Raw genomic sequence first — 19,579 nt, 5'->3', positions numbered from 1 at the left:
CAATTTTTGAGATGAATTTAAGACAGTTTTGAAAGACATGTAACCTCTAACATGGATATCATGGATATAAATATATTAGTAAATTTTAAAAATAAAAAATAATAATACTAGTAAAAAGACATTTGAACCGTTAGTTTTCCTTGTGTCAATCCCAAGAGTAGGGTTCTTTTTTCTTTCAGTCAGAGGGGCTTAAATAAACGAAAACAATTTGTAAAAATGGTAAAAAATATTAAAATATAGAGGGATAACGCTATACTTTTTAAAGAACTATTAATTTGTTAAAATTTGATTCGGTGAAACCACAAAGTCGAAATCTGATTCTTTGTAAATATGTGTTAACGTTGGATTGGCTAAGATTTCAGTGCCCTACAGATCACCCGCAGAAACATTTGGAAGATCAATAGATGTTTATATGGTCCCGCTGGAGCATATCTCTATTAACTCCCCGGGCCAAAAACCTATGTAGGAGAGCTCTTGGATTCACTAAATATGGTGAAATAACCTCCTCAACTCGCATTATCTATGCATGTGCCGAAAAAAATAAAATCATGGTCCCTCCATAGTTGGGGGGCTGAAAATCTTTGATCTTTGCTCTTCAATTCTCTTTCTCCCACATATATAGAATTCTCTTTCTCCCACATATATAGATAACCTCGCCAAAATGGGCGTCTATGACGATCTCTAGTGAACTAATTACCGCTTTATACTTAGATCATGCTTCCGCACAATTTCAATAAAAGTTTATAACATTGTAAAAATAAATAAATAAAAAATACCGTAAAGCAGTAGGCGTACAAAGTAACTGATCTTAAATAATTAAAAAAAAGCTTTGATGATGATGATGAGTAGGTTGATCATAAATAATTAAAAAAAGAGCTTGATGATGATGATAAGGAGTACGCATACAAAATGATCCTGTAGGAGTATAGACAGGCTTTTTTTTTTTTTTAGCAAGCTGGATAAATTAATGTGTAAACCTCACATGATTAGATTCCTTTATTGATACTCCATGGTCAGATTCGTATATAAACAAGACTATTTCCCCTATAATGTGACATTTATTTATTAAGACCAATACACTTATTCCACGTGATAATAAAAATAAAACTTTGAATTATTGATCACTTTCTTTACATAAGAAGCTACACGTGGCATTCAAATATGATCTCACACTCTAACTTAACTTGCCCCCTTTTTTCTCTTTTTTTTAGCAGAAATATTATGCTCCCATAGGAGCATAGTGTGTATCTACTCGCGTATTTAAAAGACACATAGGAGGATTTCCTGGGTAGGAAATTTGGGGAACCACCTAAAAACTATTAGATAATTATTTTCAAAAAGCAAAAGAAAGGGTAGATTTTTAGTTTTGTTAAACACTTAGATCTTGCCCTTTCAATTTTTATTCGGTCTTGACGAATTATTTTTATTCAATTTTTATTTTTATTTTAGGGATGTTACTCTGTGGATTGAAAAGGTTACATCCAAATAATTGAGATACTAAAATTACTCATATATTGAGTTTTACCCCAAGGAGTAAATAGATACTATGGTTCTGCAGAGAGTACAAAATCTTTTGGCATATCTATTCTGGCTATAAATATGCACGATCTCGAAGCTTGCAAGAGGAACAGCCCACCCTACGTGCCTACACTAGCAAAAACCACCTTGCCTTGTTAAGTTTCCTCATCTCTTCTCTAACTCCCCTTCTTAGTCCCTTTCCTTTTAAATCTTAACTTTTATTTCTCTCCCTTTTTTCTTTGCTTTTATGCTTGCACTTCACAAACTTTCCCATAATTTCTTGCTACTCTTTATTCATTTTGGACAAAGTGTAAGGTTAAGAGCTTATACCGTAGCATAAGTTCAATGGCTTAGATTGAAGTGGAAGATGCGGAAATTTGTGAATTTATTTTGTGCAATATTTTCTGTACATATTGTTTGTATATTTATTTATCATGTCTAGATGAGGTACACATATGTACAAATTTTAAAACCCGCATAAATTTTCTTTTTTTATTTAAACAAAGGTTTCTATTTATTTAGGTAAAGGTCTATTTGGGTTGTTGGGTTTATACTATATTTGCTTTAGATTCTTATGCTTTCTAAGCGAGAGAGTTTTTAATGTATATTCTTTCTCGCGTGTTTGAGGTGCTTTGTACTTGCTCAACATCTGATCTTATTTTATTCATTTTTTTTCTTTTATTTTCTGTTACTTTTTATAGTCTTGGGTAAAGATGATGAAACCACAACTCCAATCTAGCTCAAGCCAAGCCATATTGGTGGTTCCCAAGCCGGCTTTGAAGACAAACCATGGCTCATTGGCTCGGGTCAACAGGCGGGTGACTCAGCCTGAATCTTGCAGGAAAATCGAATCCGGCAAAGTTTTCGCCGTTTTGAAGGAAATTCCGACGACCACCGAAAAGAGAGAAGAGAAGGTGACCACCATCAAGGCAAGGGTTACAGTGAAATCAACGGTTCAAGACTTGGATGATATTTTCTTGGATGTCTTGGGAAAATCCTTGAGGCTGGAGATTCTTAGTGCAGAGTTCAACCCCAGTAAGTCTCTCTCTCTCTAATACTCTACTTACAGTCTCTCTCTCTAGAAAATCATTCTAGCAAGTGGATTTCAGGCACCGGAATAGAGAAGGAGACTATAAGGGGTTACGTGCACAGGAGAGCTGGGAAAGGTAAGATGGTGTCTTATGAGGGTGAGTTCAAGGTGAAGCCCACTTTTGGGCCAGTGGGCGCGGTGTTGGTGACCCATGATCACCACAAAGAGATGGTTTTTGAGAGCATAGTGCTTGAAGGCTTGGCTAATGGTCCAGTCCATATAACGTGTAACTCATGCGTTCATGCCAAAGGGGAGAAAAGGGTTTTCTTTGCTGACCAGGTGAGAAGGAAGAGAGAATGTAGTGAAACCATTTAGCAGTATTTTGAGATAGGAGAGAGAATATTATGTTGAAAATTCTTTTTTTTTTCGAAATGATTCTGTTTTGGGAAACTTACTTCCGACCATTTTTTAAACCCTTATAACGAAATGGGCCTCAAATGGGTTGATATTACTCGCCCCCTTTGAAATTTTTTTATTATTTTGATAAATTCGACTTTGGTCTGATTTTTTAATCATGAGACAGCGTTTAGATCTCCTTTTGAAAGTTTAAGGCGGTTCAATGTTTCAGCATTTAGATCTTATTTTTTGAAGATGAGCACTCACCTTTTAAACAAATTAAATCTTGTTTTATTAATACTCATTGTTCTTACTAACCCTCAGTTTGCCTTTTCCTATACCCTTTTATAAAGTTTTTGGGCACTGCTTATTTTGTTTACTCCTGCCGATATTACATCAGTACCAAATTCGTTGTCATGTGGGAGCATGCTATCCATTTACTCTCTCGGGGATGTAACCTCTTCAACCCCTAAGAGAAATTTCCAAATTTAACCATTTTTGTGTTAGAAAAATGTAGTTTGACAATCCATTTTTTGAAAAAAAAAAATTAAAATTTAATTTTTTTTTTTTTTTTAAAGTTGTTCCCAAAATTTTGGATCGAAAAAACTCTTTCTCAAGTAAGTCTTTTAATTGAGCGAGTAAATTCAAAGTAGATGCTCACGCGGGAGCATGATGTAAGCGCCCAAAATTTATTATCATGAGGCGATTGCTAGCTATTCATAATCGGACACTTTTTTGTGTGAGTCCTCAAAATCGGACACTTTGCAAACGGTTTTCACCGGTAAGGTTTTTAGTCTCACATAAAACTTGGCTTTTGTGTGCCATGTCTCCCACTCAAGTTATTGATGGTTTCCATTTCTTAGGAAGATTGAGTCCTAGGAAGATTGAGAGAGAGAGAAAGAGAGAAACCTACGTAGTATAACATGGACCCAGACACAAGTGAGGTCCAAATCATTTGGATCCTAACCAGACCCACTAAGTCAGATCAGGTCCAGATCTAGAAATAAAAAGTAAAAAATATACTTTTATAGATTTGGTTGCAGTTTGTATAGAGCCTAGGCTCTAAAAAATCAAATTAAATCCTACCTTCAAATAGTATCGAGAAATGTCGTTTCACTATTGAAAATCTTTGTGATAGCTTTAAAATATATTTTTATATTTATTTATAAAGTTCAAAGCTGTAAAAATAGTGTAGATCAACATATCTATGAAAGCTTGAAAATCTTGAAAATTGATGGTTTAAAAATGCGTTACAAAACACACTATTTCCAAAACTTGAAATCCATTTTTTTCTCAAGTCTATGCATCTTGATGTCATCAAGATGATCAATTTGAGGATATTTGGACATGAAAACAATCTCTTCTAGTGGAATTTTTGAAGTAGGCTCAAATTTGATTGTTTAGAGCCTCGACTCTATATAAACTTTTTCCAATAGATTTTGTAATATATATGTTATATATTTATATTTTATAGTTATATATACCAAGCCAGGTCGGGTTGGGTTGATCCCAAACCCTGCCCTCGTCTGATCCAGTAGGGACCTAAGTCTGAGCAGGACATGACTCGATAGTCTAACACCTTGACCCAAAAATGGTTCTGATCGACGCACAGGTTTTGCGGGCCTGGTCACCCCTAAACATGAGGTGTTGGAGAGAGAGAGAGGTGTGAGAGAGAGAGAGAGCATCGTCTTGGAAACCTAAGGTGCTGTTGAGAAAGAGGGGGAGAGAAGACACATTGGGGCACTCAATAAAAACCTGAGGGTTAATGTTGCTGTGTTTTTTTGTAATTTAATGGAGAAGATAGGCCCCTGCCTATATTTTCATTTTTGAAAGTGTAAGTGGAATTGTGGTAGCGGTGAGAATAAAAATCAGAACATGGTGATTAGGGCGTGCAGGTGCTACTGATACGACCTCAACCCATTTCCAAAAAAGAAAGGTGAAAGGGGATTTGGGCCCCCATCCTCTTAAGAATTAATAAGTATTTTAAAATATCTCTAATCACTCTCTCCCACCGCCTCGGTCCTCGGACTGTTCAAAAACTAATTGCTTCTGTGGACCCGCAAGTACCCGTCGGTCAAACACCAACTTAAGAGTGCTCGATGACGTTGCAGGCCAGCTTTTGGAAGACCGCAAAAATAAGAGTCCGCCGTCCCAACTTTACTGGCCAATGAATCCTCGTCGGTTCTACTCAATCCCCGTGAAACTTACCTTATTGCTCAAATACCGCCATTCCTCCTTTTTTTTCTCCTTGAAAGTTAGGGTTGGCCATCGGGTCAAGTCAACTCCGGGTTGGGGTCCGGGCGTTGGACCTGGCAGCCGAGTCGGGGTCTACTTGACCTTGACTCAATACATGGTGGATCTTGGATTAGGTTTGGCTTGGATCCTATTAAGTCGGGTCAAGTTGTGTCTAGGTTAGTGATAGCTCGATCCGCTCCCACGGGGGTATATAAGTATAGATATCAACTAAATATTATAAACTATATAATTATTTTATTTATTTATTTATTTTATTTCTAGACCTGACCTGACTACCTATCCAAATGATTTAAAACCCAACCAGGTCTAAGTTACACCAAGTCGAGTCCTGTTGCCACCCTTATTAAAACTTAGACCTTGATAAATCCATAAAATTCAACTCAGCCCATCTGAACGTAGAAACACACTTCTTATTTAACCTCTCTCTTACTTTACTATTTCTCACTTCCCAACAGGCCACCCTTTCTCTGCTCTCTCTTGCTAGAGAGAAAGAAGTGAGGTAAGAGAGAAAGAATTGGCTAATAAATAAATTTTTAAGTTAAGTTCACATTGAATAGGGTTTCATAGATCAAGAGGGGGGTTGGGAAAGGGCTGGGGTCATGGTGGTAGCATCCCTACATTCTAGGCACCACATTGTGGTTTTATTTTTACTCACACCACCCTATTAGCATTTTCAAAATAAATAACTTCGAAATTATTTGAAAAAACAGGCCCTGTTTTACTCATTAAATTATCCACAAAAAAAAGAAAAGAAATAAAAAGTAGGGGGTTTATTTAGCCAACAAAAGCTTGGGCATAAATAGTTGGCAGTTGATTTTAGCTATAGTACATCTCAAGTTCGATTCCTATCACTCAAATATCTTTTAAAAAATAAAAAAAATAAAAAAAAATTAGAGGATTTCATTAGGTTGGGTTTTAGCTATGCTACGCTACATCTCAAGTTCGATTCCGATCATTGAATTACCCCGAAAAAAAAAAAGTAAAATAAAATAAAATAAAATAAAATTAGAGGATTTCATGGGGTTCTATATCGCTAATAAATTTAGGAGATGGAGGAGAGTATTGTTTTCTCAAGAAAATATTGCAATATGAAAAGATTATAAGCTCATGCAGGAGTAAAACTGGACATAAAACTCCAGCTGAGCATTTAGGACCTGAGATTTTGGGTTGGACCTGCAAGCTCCCAATGATTGCGAACTTTGGAAGTGTTTGTAAAAATTTGTGCCCTAGGATTGAACATATGTCGTTCAACTCTTGGGCAATCGGATCTAGGTGTATAAAAGCTTAAAATCATTTTCTATTCTTTTTTGAAATTAGTCATCTAGGGAATTTTAAAAAGCGCATTTGATAATTTTAAAAATCCTCCTAACTAGGTCTTTTCACCTATGGGAGAAAATGTACAATTTGCTCTCTCTGCAAGTCTAAATGTACAATTAGAATAATTGGTTCACCATAAGTGCCCATTATAGTCATCAGAAAATCAAAGGGGAAATTTTCTGGTGCATTTGCCGACTCATGCATATGCCTTATCATCATGGGTTTATGGCTCAAAAATGCATATGAAATCACTGCATATCCGTTGGTTGAAATCTATGAACTTCAAGCTTAAAAAACGGGGCATATCAACGATCTTTGAAGAATTGAAAGGAATTTTCCTTTTAAAAAAAGGTAAAATGGCCCACCTGTAGGCTCAAAATTCAATTTTTTTTGTTGTGCATTGTGTATTATATTAATATTTATCGAGGTCACAATCCGTCCGATATGAAATTACATTTTTCCGCATGAAGTTTGAGAAATTTTTTCGGACATTGAGCACGGTCAATGATACACCAAGAGCTGCCGTCGAGTTGATTGTGACATTCTTCAACCTGCATTGACCTTACTGTGTGTTCAATTTTTTATTTCACATTCATAATTTATTAGTAGTTTGAGTCAATAAAAATTGGCAATGAAACCTGACTCGCGGTTAGATTTTGAAAGGTTGGATTCACTAAAAGAGTTGAGCTGTAAGATGCACCTAAACCCTACCCTAAGCAAAGTTGGCGTCCTTTTTTACGCCCTCTCTAAGGGTCAGGTCGGGTCGACCCGTTGACCCAATGAGTCGACCTGAACTGGGATTGGGATCTGGATATTAGAACTGGAGGGGGGTCGGGTCTAGGTCTGGGTCTGAGTTCATTTGACAGGCTTAACATATGTCTGGTCGGGTCTGGATCCGAGTTCATTTAACCTGAACCTAACTGTGTTGAATCGAGGTCAATGCAACTGACCCAACCCAATATTTATATATGTATCGTATGCATCCCCTATAATATATATTTATATATTATAAAATGAAAATTTTATCAAAATACCCATAGGAGATTACTTATTTAACATTTTGCCCTTTTACAATTATTGAAACTCATGTATTTTGATGGGCATTTAGAAATTAAATAAAAAAATATCGATAAAATATTAAATAGTTCATCTCTCATAAATATTTTGATATATTTCCTTAATAAATATCTAAACAAAATTCAGTATCTATTATCTAGTTAGGTCCATGCCTAAGTCCAATGACCTAGACTCGATCATGTTCCAAGTGAGCCGAGTCGAGCCTGACCCGCCCCAATTACACCCCTTTAATGTGGGTGTCGATATCAAAACCTGGTCGTTGAGACTAGCAATCTTTCGGGTTTCCATCTACTTAGACACCATGTGTCCAAATATTAATTTCAAAGAGCGTTCCCACCATGTCCAAACATGTTAAGAAAAAATTACCAGTTTTTACCAAAAAAAACTTCTCATGGCATAAGTTTTTGTTGAGGGGTATAATTGGAATTCACCCCTCCAAAGTATTTTACAGGTGCATTTCTGGATGAGTTGCTTCAAATAATTGAAGCAAAAATGGCTTTTGTTTAACAGTAATTTATTGGCTGAAGGACAAAATTCAAAATTATTCTCAAACAATGGAAATAATGGCTTTTATTTAGAAACATTTTAAGAAATTATCTAATAAATTTCAAATGGTTCCCCCACATTTTCTCCATTTTTGGGTAGTTATTATCCGTTGTTTTTTGTCTTTTTATGGTTTTTTTTGCCCTTTTCCAATTAACAAAAAGTAGTATTTCTGTTTTGTGGATTTTCCCATTCGGTTAGAAATGGAGATCTCAAGTTCTCTATTTATCCTCTTTTCAAATAAGAAAGGAGAAGAAAATTGTTGGTACTAAAGTAATTTCTCTGAATTCGTTGCAGGGCTGCTTTCAAGAACTGCTTGAGAGAGGACTAGAGAGAGAGAGAGTTAGAGAGAGAAGGGACAGTTCTGGCACAGCAGTGGCTTTCCCTTTGCTTAAAACCCCAATCGAAAGCACGTACAGGCCCGGCACCATCCCGTACAGGCTCCCTTTCGATCCTCCTCACGAGCCCACACCAACGGAGCTCGCATGGATCGACCTCTTCCAAAAATCTATCCCTTCTTTCAGGTTAACTTCAATTTTCATCTCTCTCTCTCTCTCTCTCTCTCTCTCTCTCTCCCTCTCTCCATTTGTTCATGCTATAGTATAACATGATCCATATAGTCATCTCTCCATTTGTTCATGTTATAGTATAACATGATCTATATGGTCATAATAACATCATGGCCACGAGGTTATACAACCTCAGTGGCTATGTTGAATGGACACGGTTACGTGTGTCAGTCGGACATGGCTATATATCGGTGGCTATGTTCTATGGATACGGGTACATGTGTCCAACATGAGTATATGCCTAAGATAAAAAGAAAAATGGGCGATATAACTTAGGAAAAGTATACAATCAGTCTATGTACCTTTCGTACAAGATAATCACAATTACTCTTGACCGTTGGACCGTTGGATGTGAAATGAGACAGTTTTATTTATTCTATTGACAAAGCTCAAAGTTCAAAAGAAATTTTCTTGAACTGCATGATACACTCAAACTTTCAAATTTGATTGTGACCTCTTTGTATAAAAGGTAAACTGTCTCATTGTATAGAATCGCATAACTATATTACAAAGAGAAAGAAATCTAACCTCATTATACTAATATTCCATTACATAATGGGTAGCAAGAAATAATTAATTATACCTTAATTAGCTGAATCTATAGATATTCTAAAGTTCCATAGATGTCTTCGAATTTACATGGCTACTCAAAACAAAAAAGGAAGATCAAGTCTGTAAAATAATGTACTTTGTGGTTAATAAACAAGAATCATGTACAAGAATCAGTAATGTTGGGTATGTCGAAAGGTAATTGGGAAAAGGCTATAATGATGATGATGTTGATGATGAGTGTGTTGATAGGTGTACAACACCCATATAGAAGAATCCATAAACCACATGTTGGTAGGTGATATAATGATCCAGTCCCACGAAAAATGTCATTAATTTTTCCTCGCTTCATCCATTACCATCTGAGATGTTTGAGCACATGGTCATGTAGCTACAATGGCTATATGGATCATGTTATATTTTCCTTTTCGATAATTGCTCACAAGAAACATGGTCCCAATAAACTATACAGGAAACAGGCAGAGAGTGATGATACGGTTCCTGAAGCTCATGCAAAAGCTGAGAAATTCGCCAAGAGGTATTATGTCTATCTTAGTTATTAAGTCATAATCCTAACTATGGTATGATGAAATGATGGACACTGATGGAGAGTGGAATCCACCATTGGGATCACGTTCTGTTCTCGTATGTCCCACTCCCTCTCCTTTGTTATCATTTCATTGTTTGGTGATTGTACAATGATGACCCCTATGCAATATGATTTTTCGTAGTCCATTGGATTATACCATTTTTTTTCCTTGCATGTTGTTCATCAGCACCTTGCTTTCATTAGCTGAATTACTTAATGTCAATAAGAATACTGAGTTTTGAAAGATCAAGGCACCACATTTTAAATATTGGCCTAGTCTTACAAGTGTCTTAGGGAGTAACATGTATGTCTTGAGCTCAAGAGATAGAACTTTTTATATGTTTGATGACTCTCATTCCTCTGTGGTTGAAGACACAAAGGAGAACACCGACAGCTCTAAGTACTTCTTAAATATTTTCTTAGGCTTACAAGTGTTTATGTGGTACACCATTTGGTCTTGAGCTCGAGGGATAACCACTTCAATGATCTCTTTCTCTCCCTCTCTCAGAGACGCCAAGGTGTGCCCGGTGGTATTTTGGTGGTGGCACCAGTGAATTTCAATTACCTCATTACACTTTCGAAGGCTGGGTACTTTTAGATGATGTTTTTGCCAAAAAAAAGAGGTGTTTCCTTTAAAGTTTCTTTCACCGGCTTATAGTATCATCAACATGCTGCTTGGATCAATAGTGAATAAATAAATGATAAATAAAGTTTTTCTTCCTCTGGGTATTTGAGCTGTGGGGATCAAATTTGGGGCGCAGCATTGTAATCGTCAACAACTCATTGAAATTATGTTTTAAGTTGTCACTATTGGCAGTTACACTGCAATTTGATCTGATAATTCCTTATTTAATCTGAAATTATATTTTGAAATACCTCTGGGGTATGTTAGTTATCCCCAACATAATTTCAGATGATCTAACTACTAGTTTTAAATGGCATCAAAGGTATACAAAAGTTCTTGAGGACTTGAAGGCAGATCCTCAAAGTCATGGTGTGCCACTAGATTGCATTGTAAGTGAGCTCTATTTGCTTCCTTAGAAATCATATTTTTTTGTCAATTTGTCTACTTCAGTTTGACCTTTTCCTTTTTTCTGTGTAATTCTAGCTTTTAAGTAGACTTCGTGAACAAGCCTTAAGAGACGTAGGTTTCAGGGACATATACAAGAAAGTTAAGGTAAAATTTAACTTTATTAGATTTTAGTTCTCTATTTATTTGTTGGTTTAGTTTCTTTCTTCTCTTATTGCTATTCGATGAGATTGAATGCTTTCGTTTCTACAAGGTCGAGGAAAATGCCAATGCTTTAACACTATTCAATGAGGTGGTTCAGCTTCATGATTCCATTGAAGATGCAAGCAAGAGAGTGGAAAGCTTGATTAGGGGAGTCTTTGCTGGGAACATTTTTGATTTGGGATGTGCCCAGGTAACATCACAAGTTCAGTTACAGACTTACAGTTATTCGTGGCATTATATGATATATGTTTTTTGTCGATAAGGAGGCGTCAAGTTATATGGTGTGCTTGTAATGCAGGAGTTTGATGGACTTGAGTTCGATTAATAAAATAAATGCATCTTATTCCCACTGAAAAATAAATAAAAAATCACTGGAGCTTCCTTGACAGAGGCAATTATATGTTAATGGTACATAAAAATATCAAATACCATCCAAATATGAATGTTGTTCAATATAATTTAAAGTTCCTTTGCATCTTTGCAAACCTTTATGTTTCCATTTAAGTCCTTGTGTTCATTGTTGCGGAAAATGTGGTCTTGTTGTGGTTCTATAAGCTGCATCATGGTGATAACTCTTTTTCAGTTTATTTTATACTTTTTGGTTTTCTTTTGTATTGTTAGTTTTTAAGCAAGTACTAATTTGATTTGAAGCATCCATTCACTGGTTTCCATGTCCTTGGTGTTTCTTGAAGATAGCGGAGGCCTTTGCAAGAGATGGAATGTCATTCAGAGCAAGTTGTGAAAATCTAGTGGCTCGACCTTGGGTTATTGATGATTTAGATATTTTCAAGTCAAAATGGAGTACAAAATCATGGAAGAAGGCTAGTATCAACTGTTCCCTCTCTCTTTCATCTTCTGTTATACTTGAATTACTTTTGCTCAAGCCTGCAATAAGAATTTCAATTGAATGATTCTGGATATATATGATTAATTGGTTTTTAAGAATTGCATGTCTGGTTATTGTACTACTCTGTAGTGACTCATCTTTTGGCAGCCTCTCTAAGAGTAATCTTTGAATCTTGCAAAGGTGATCATGTAGGAAGTACAGTGTTGTGTTTTGTTTTGTGTGTACTTGATTCTCTCATTTTTTATGCACTCATGTCATTTTCTTTTTTGTATTGGACCTCAAGGTATTTCAATTTTTTTTATCTTCATCAATTGCCCCTTTGTATTTTGGGAATCTTGCTCAGTTTTGGAAAATTAATAAGACAAGAAAGAATAATTTTTACATATAGGAAGATTTGCATGCCGAAGCTGATAAACTATAAGGGTCATTCATAATTTTCCATAAAACATTACCTTCAGCTTCTTTGGGCACATATATGAATAACACAACTTACAACTGTCACTGTTAATTGTTATATGTTGATGCTTTCAACTTGTTAATTCATCCTACTTGGTTTTCTATGTTTATGGTCTTCCCAAAATGTTGCGTTTCTCTTTATTTACAAGACTGATACCATCTTTAGAGTTCAGTAGTAAGTTTTTCTCTCCTTGCTCTAATTTTTTCACTTGGTTCTGCAATGGCAGGCTGTCATATTTGTCGATAACTCGGGTGCAGATGTTATTCTTGGGATGTTACCCTTCGCTAGAGAGCTGCTTCGACGTGGTACACAGGTTTTGCTCTTCTCCCTGATCGAATATCTGTTGGTCTGTTGCGCTAAATAAAGAAAACATTTATTAAGTTCCATATATCCGACAATTATAGGGAAAATAAGAGGCATAAAATACCTCTTGTAGTTCTATTTATGTATGTTCAGTTGTCCACCATCTCCTCTTCACTATGTGCATGTTTCTAATTTCTATTATTTTATGTGTAACTGTATAATTAATAGTCACTTGTGTAAGATTTTCTAGTTGAATGGTTCTCACATTCTCACTATGCACATGTAAAATGGTGATTTCACTTAAATTTGCTAACTGATAGGGAAAGGTATTGGAGCTTTGGCTAGTTCGAAAAATAATTCATACCAGTGTTTCAAAAATTGCCAATCCGATTTGGAATCTGGCTATCCGGATCGGATATCGGTTATAACCGATCCAAATACAGTATCGGTAAAACCGGGCGGTTCTTATTTTTTTTATTTTTCAATCCGGTTTTTTTTTTATGAACCCACCCTGGTTGTTTTGAAATGTGATTTATACCACTTTACCCCCCCCTCGCCACATGATTGTTTTGCCACCTTGCACTCCCTCTCCACTTACCCTCCCCCCACGCGTGACACCTTGCGCTCCACTTTTCACCCCCCCCACGTGATTGACACCTTGCACTTCACTTGACCCTAGCTTAAAGTCTCAAGCTTCACATGGCCAAGAGAGCATACTGTGAAGTAGCTCGTTGGGTTTTTTATAGTACTCACACTTCTCACATCCCTTCGATGTGGCATATACCTGTGAGTTGAAAAATCGCTTGCAAATGTTATTAGCTTGGGTTAAAGCACCGAGATAGTGTACACGCGATGGTGTACGCACGACGGTGTATGCCCGTCATGAATAAGAAAGTTGTATGTCCGATTGTGGCAATCAAATTTGATGCTAAAAAAAGAAAAAATTTATTAAAAATAATAATTAGGTGCTCATCACCCCTATCTTTCACCAATAAAATTTAAATTTACTTACCAAAAAAACATAAAAACTCTATTAAGCTACTATGTCATGGTATTATTTCATTATATGAGTAATAATTGATTAATTAGTTAATTAGGATTAAAAAATTAGTACTAGCTCATAGGATAAAAAAAATAAAAAGTAATACAACAAGCAAAAAACAATGTAGTACAACATCTTCTTCTTTTGTCAAAAAAAAAAGAAAGATAATCAACAAGTATCATATTTTTCTTGTTAAAAACAATTAAAAGATAACACAATAAGTATTTCTTGTCAAAAAAATAAAAAGTATTTCTTAATACAACCTAGGAATAAATGGGATAATTATATTTTTTATTTTTATAACATGATGGTCTTTAACATAAATTTAGTAATATTAATTTCAAGATAAGATTCATACAATGAGGCCATTTGAAATCTCTCTCTTTTTACTAACAATCTCTTCCACTAATTTATTCTAAAAACCTAAAAAATTAAAGAAAATTGGTATGCATTCTAATAATTTCTACATTGATAACCAAATCTTTTATTTTATTTATTAATTTTTGCATTATAAATCATATAGTGTACTATTTTTCTTACAGTTGTCAATAATACATTTTAAATTAGATGATATTATAAAATATTTTGGATTTGTTATTATTTATATAATAAAATAGTTATAAAATATTGTTGGTATATAATATTATAGTTAGTTAGGTTGTAATAATTTGGGTTTTTTTAGCGGATTAGGGTTTTCCGCCAATTTGAGATTTTAGTGGCCAATTTTTCATCGATTTAGTCAACTCTTTATTGTTGTCCATATATGATTATATACTTAATCCATGATAATTCTATGATTTATTTTGTGTGATGTAAATTTAATGGTCAACATAAGTTCATACAGGGAAAGAATATCTCAATATTCATAAATTGATGAAAACAATGAAAGTTAATAATGAAGTATCCTCATTTCTTATTGGATTCCTAAAAAACAATATTTATAATGAATTTTAATAATTTTTTCGGATTTTTTTGAAGCTTAAATCCGACCGATTCCCGATCCGGATCGCCGATTTGCCAATCCGGATCGATTTTTGAGTTGCCTGATCCGGGCCACCGATCCGCTTTTTAAACCATTGATTCATACATTTTGGTGGAAGAGGAAAGCATTGGAATAATTTTGGATAAAACAAATAAACTTTAGGAATTAGACACATGCCTCTAACAACCGATGGTACTTAACTTCCCTTTCTTGCTCTCAAATGCCAGGGTTCCGCTTTGAGTAACCATCTTAATCCTCTGAGAAGCAATATATTTGAGTTTTGGTTCAAAGGCGAAATTATTGTGAACTAACAATATAAAGTAAATGAAATGTACTAAAAATTCTTAATACAAATATGGAGAAGGATGAAACGTTACATGCATCTTGATTCTTTGGTAGAGCAAATTATTTTTGGACTTCAGGCCCCCTGATGGAGCACGTTCATTTTCTTTGGAGGTGCAGCATCGTGGTTATATTTTATCTTTCTTGATGTTCATTTTTCTTTTTTAAGAAAATAAATTGGTGAATAATATCTTTTGGGGCATGGAGGAGTAAAACATGTAAATTTTGTAGACTAAGAGGCTAGTAATTGAAGAGTACATTTGGTTGTAAACTTACAGTTCGAAGCGAAGTTCAGATTACACAGAAGTTTAGGGGAGGGGAAGTAGATGATTTGATGTGCAAGTTGAGATCTATGGTCAGGCATGAATTACCCTGTTCTGGGGCCAAAGAGGAGCCCTGTTCTGGGGCCGAAGAGGTGTGGAGATATGCAATTATCTAGCTTGATTTCAATCCTAGCTCATTTGGAGAGTCTAAAAACCATCATTACAACATCGGTATTATGATGATTCTGTGTATTAATCTCATAGATTTTTTATGAGATCTATTATATATAATGACCAAACATAGAAAAAGATATATGGAGTAAACTGTCAGGTTGGCCTGAGATCTCTGGACTCTGGTTTTAGTTTCATATAAGATCATTCTTTGAGATACAGCTACTTATATTCTTATCAGGAATTTTTGAGTTTCTGTGAAAATTGAGTTTTACCTCTAAGACACTTCTGAATTTTTCTATTTGTTGCTAAAAGCATGATTCCTTACATTTGGTGATATCGTTCCTTGTTTTTCTACATCCCTTTTAAGTGGATTATGAAAATTACATTCTGTATCTGGTTTGTATGAGAGATCAGTTATAAAACTGGAATTTGAATTCATTTCATCCTTTCCTTGTTGCTTTTACTCAACTGATCACTTAAGGCAAGTACAAGATGTTGTCGTTAACAAGAATTAATGTTCACCGGAAATTGTAGATCAGGAATCATTTTTTTTTTTTTTTGTGGGTTTTAGATTGAAAACAATTAAACCTCTTTCATTTAAGAAATTTTAAAATCTGGATTCTGGAAAACTTGGTTGGTATATGTGTGATAAACTTTCTCCAAAGCTCTTCTTTTGAGAATTCAAGAAGACCCAATCTTCCTTTAATTTTTAAGAGCATGGCATCTTTGTGAGACATTATGTTCTTCTTTCTCTTACAATCCTGGTTAATTATTGCAGGTGGTTATTGCTGCTAATGATTTACCATCCATCAATGATATCACTTATCCAGAACTGATTGAGATTATATCCAAGGTGACATGAGCTTCATGATATACTAGAGTTCAGCCCTTGCAGAAAGAATGGGGTCAAATACTTCTCCCCATGAACATTATAAATTGTGAAAGAACTCTATACTACCTATTTGTCTGGAAGTAGAATCCTAATAACTCCTCAGACCCTTCGATGTCCACAGCGGGTGGTTGTTGTTCCCATTGAGTGTTAAAGCTTCACATTGGATGGTTTGAGATAAGCGATTAGTGACCCTTTCCAAACAAACAAGCACCATAGTATCTAGACTCTAATGAAGCTACAATCATTTTCTTTTTCAAAGTCATCCATTTGTAGTTTTTTTTCTTTGGGGTATGCTAGTAGCCCCAACTTTCTGGTAGTATTATATGGTTCTATGGGAGATAATGTTACATTTGCTTTCTTGGGCAAAACCCTAGTTAGTAGTAAGTTTAGGTCATCATTGACCGTTAGATTGAAATCAGGAGGATATGTTATAGTTTGATCACAAAGTCCAAAATAAAATTTCTCAAATGAGAGCAAGTGTAACATTTGCTCCCGTGAAAGCATAGAATACAAGCCAATCTATCTATCTATATTTCTATCATATGAAAATAAAGAGCCAGATATACTACCTTCAAATTATGTGCTATGTTCGGTGTGGAGTAATACTTTTTTAACTTTTTAAAGGTATTCATGCAAATTAAATTTGATACTAATGCTTCATGGTAACTACTTTTATCAGTTGAAGGATGAAAATGGGAAGATATTTGGGGTGGATGCATCAGGGCTTTCAATAGTAAATTCTGGTAACGATTTGCCGGTAAGATCATGCCTATACTTATACTCCAGTTGGAAAATGCTTCTATGATTTTTGCATGAAGAAAATGCCTTTTCTCACGCACACAAACACTTACACGCACACGAACTAAGCATTCTCTCCTCTCTCAACACACACCAACCATTATATTCGTGTGGAAATGGGCTCAAGGCACCGGTAGATGGAGAGTGCTACAACTTGATGTCATGAGTTCTACTCCCACTAGGTCCTATGTTAACACTTAAAAGAAAGAAGAAGTTCGCGTACAAGTAATGCACATGCTAAAAATAAATATTTAAAAATTTGATATGCATGTCTTTTCGCTTACACCTACTTATGAAATTCGAGAAAAAATAAAAAAATAAAAACAAACATGCATGTCCATTATAACATATTTTAATCATGTCAATTTTTTCTCTGTCCATTGTTGTTAAGAATAACGCCTGTTTATCAGTTGGTTTTTGAAAATAGGGAGATTTATCAAAATACATACAAGAGATCAACTATTCAATATTTTACCCATATTTTTTTATTTATTTTCTAAATAAAATACACACAAACATGAGTTGGAATAGTTTGAAAAGGATAAATTGTTAAATTATTGGTGTATTTTAAAAAATTTCCCTTGAAAATATGATGAATATTTAATGAAGAGAAAATTCCACACGTCCATTACCTTTCTAATTTCTGCCAGTTGTAGCATTAATTTAAAAGAATTAACAATTTTTCCAATCTTGTTTGCAGGTCATTGATCTCTCCATGGTGTCTCCGAAACTGTCCCACCTTGCAAATGATGCAGATCTTGTCATTTTGGAGGGAATGGTACATATATTTTCTCTTTCCAAATAATGCATTTGTTAATTAATTGAAATGGAGTTAATGAAAAAATAATTTGTTGTGGTTATATATATTTTGGCAGGGCCGTGGAATAGAGACTAATCTCTACGCCCAATTCAGATGTGATTCACTCAACATTGGAATGGTTTGTTCTCTCTCATATTATATTATTCACAATGGAATGGTTTCATCTCTCTCTCACGCGCACACACACATACAGAGGGATGAGTTATTCACTCTCTAATTATTCACATTGAAATGATTTGATCTCTCTCTCACACACACAAATTATTCACAATTGGAATGGTTTGTTCTCTCAAAAACTAAGATCATGTGATCATGAAACCTTTGTTTCAACAGGTGAAGCACCCTGAGGTGGCTGAGTTTCTTGGGGGGAGGCTTTATGATTGTGTGTTCAAATATACTCAAGTTCTGTGATCAATTGCAGAAAGAGTCACACCCATTTGGTCATGACATGTCATTGTATCTATTTTTTCATCTATTGTCCAATATTTCACATTGTGTCTGGGTTTTTTATTCTATAATAAAAACTTTTACTTCTGCCTGTTAATCTCTCTCTCTCGTGGAGAGGACACTCCTCAACATACTAGCAAGCAATGTGATTTCGTTCAATATTGTGTTGTCAGCAGATCAATAATGCAATGACGAATGGTACAATCAACTTGTTTAAGATAATAAACGTTTCCTTCAGAATAAAAATCGGGTCAACCTGTTATTCAATGTCATCTTTCTCGACAGCTTGGAAAATTTTTGAATGCTAAAAAGGAATCCCAAGGATCATATGGACTTAACTAGTGTTAGATTGTGCAACTCGGACCGAGTAGCCAGCCCTGGCCCGAGCCGATTACTTGGGCCGAGTCCGAGTTACTCAGTCCGATTAGTGTTGAGTACTGTAGCAGTAAAAACAAGGTAAAAAAATTATAACCTTTTTAATATAAAAAATGAACGTTTAAAGTAAAATAAAGTAAAACACTTAATCCAGAAAAGAGGAAAAAATATAAAAATAAGTATTTATGCCTAATAACACTTGTCAATCTTTGCCAAAATGATAGAAACCGTAAAAAAAACATAACGCAAATAAATTCCTTATTTTTTAGGATTTTTTATGATTCTTTTTGAAATTTTTTTAATATCCCCAAGTTGGACACCCAACTTGGGACAACTCGGGCTCAGCAAGGGCCCAAGCCCGAGTAACTCGGCTGAGTAGTTTTTACTCGGCCAATTTTTCAATCACTGGACTTCAACACATTTCGATACTAAGTGAATTTGAGAAAGGTAACACAGCCGCAAATTCAGTCCAGCAGAGAGAGAGATGCAACTTTATTGTTTTTGGGACTTGAAAGCCGCTTCAAACTGGCAACTGAGTTTTCCAAGATGGGCCCTCACACTAATATTAGACCAGTTTCCTCAAAGTTCCGAGGATGAGTAAGAAATTCCAAAAAACTAATAAAAATAAAAATACCCAATAACAGCAAAACATCCTTCGATGAAAACCTCCACTACCTCGATTAAAACACTAATTCTCTTTTTTCTAGGGTCGGCTACATGAAATAAGACTCAGATGATGATAAAGAATATAAAACCTCT

At 35.0% G+C, this 19,579-nt stretch overlaps 1 protein-coding gene across 2 annotated transcripts; it reads left to right on the top strand.

Annotated features, from left to right (window-relative positions):
• Positions 1–1,622: 1,622 nt before the first annotated feature.
• LOC18439850 (damage-control phosphatase At2g17340) lies at positions 1,623–18,542 on the top strand. Of its 2 annotated transcripts, XM_006850006.4 has the most exons (15): positions 1,623–1,672; positions 2,220–2,553; positions 2,628–2,887; positions 8,435–8,661; positions 9,728–9,793; positions 10,792–10,858; positions 10,953–11,021; positions 11,128–11,268; positions 11,771–11,899; positions 12,609–12,695; positions 16,267–16,341; positions 17,060–17,137; positions 17,879–17,956; positions 18,054–18,116; positions 18,332–18,542. In XM_006850006.4, exons 2-15 carry the CDS (start codon positions 2,232–2,234, stop codon positions 18,407–18,409), a joined length of 1,740 nt encoding a protein of 579 aa, XP_006850069.1. In that variant the 5' UTR covers positions 1,623–1,672; positions 2,220–2,231; the 3' UTR covers positions 18,410–18,542. The 2 variants fall into 2 exon arrangements, with proteins under 2 accessions (XP_006850069.1, XP_020526328.1); XM_020670669.2 differs by lacking the exon at positions 16,267–16,341.
• Positions 18,543–19,579: the final 1,037 nt, after the last annotated feature.

This window comes from Amborella trichopoda, chromosome 3 (genome assembly GCF_054954075.1).
Source record: "Amborella trichopoda isolate Santa Cruz 75 chromosome 3, AtrichopodaSantaCruz75HAP2 v2.0, whole genome shotgun sequence".
Classification (NCBI taxonomy): Eukaryota; Viridiplantae; Streptophyta; class Magnoliopsida; order Amborellales; family Amborellaceae; genus Amborella; species Amborella trichopoda.
The sequence above is the reverse complement of the archived record's forward strand: the minus strand, read 5'-3'. Positions and strand labels throughout refer to the sequence as shown.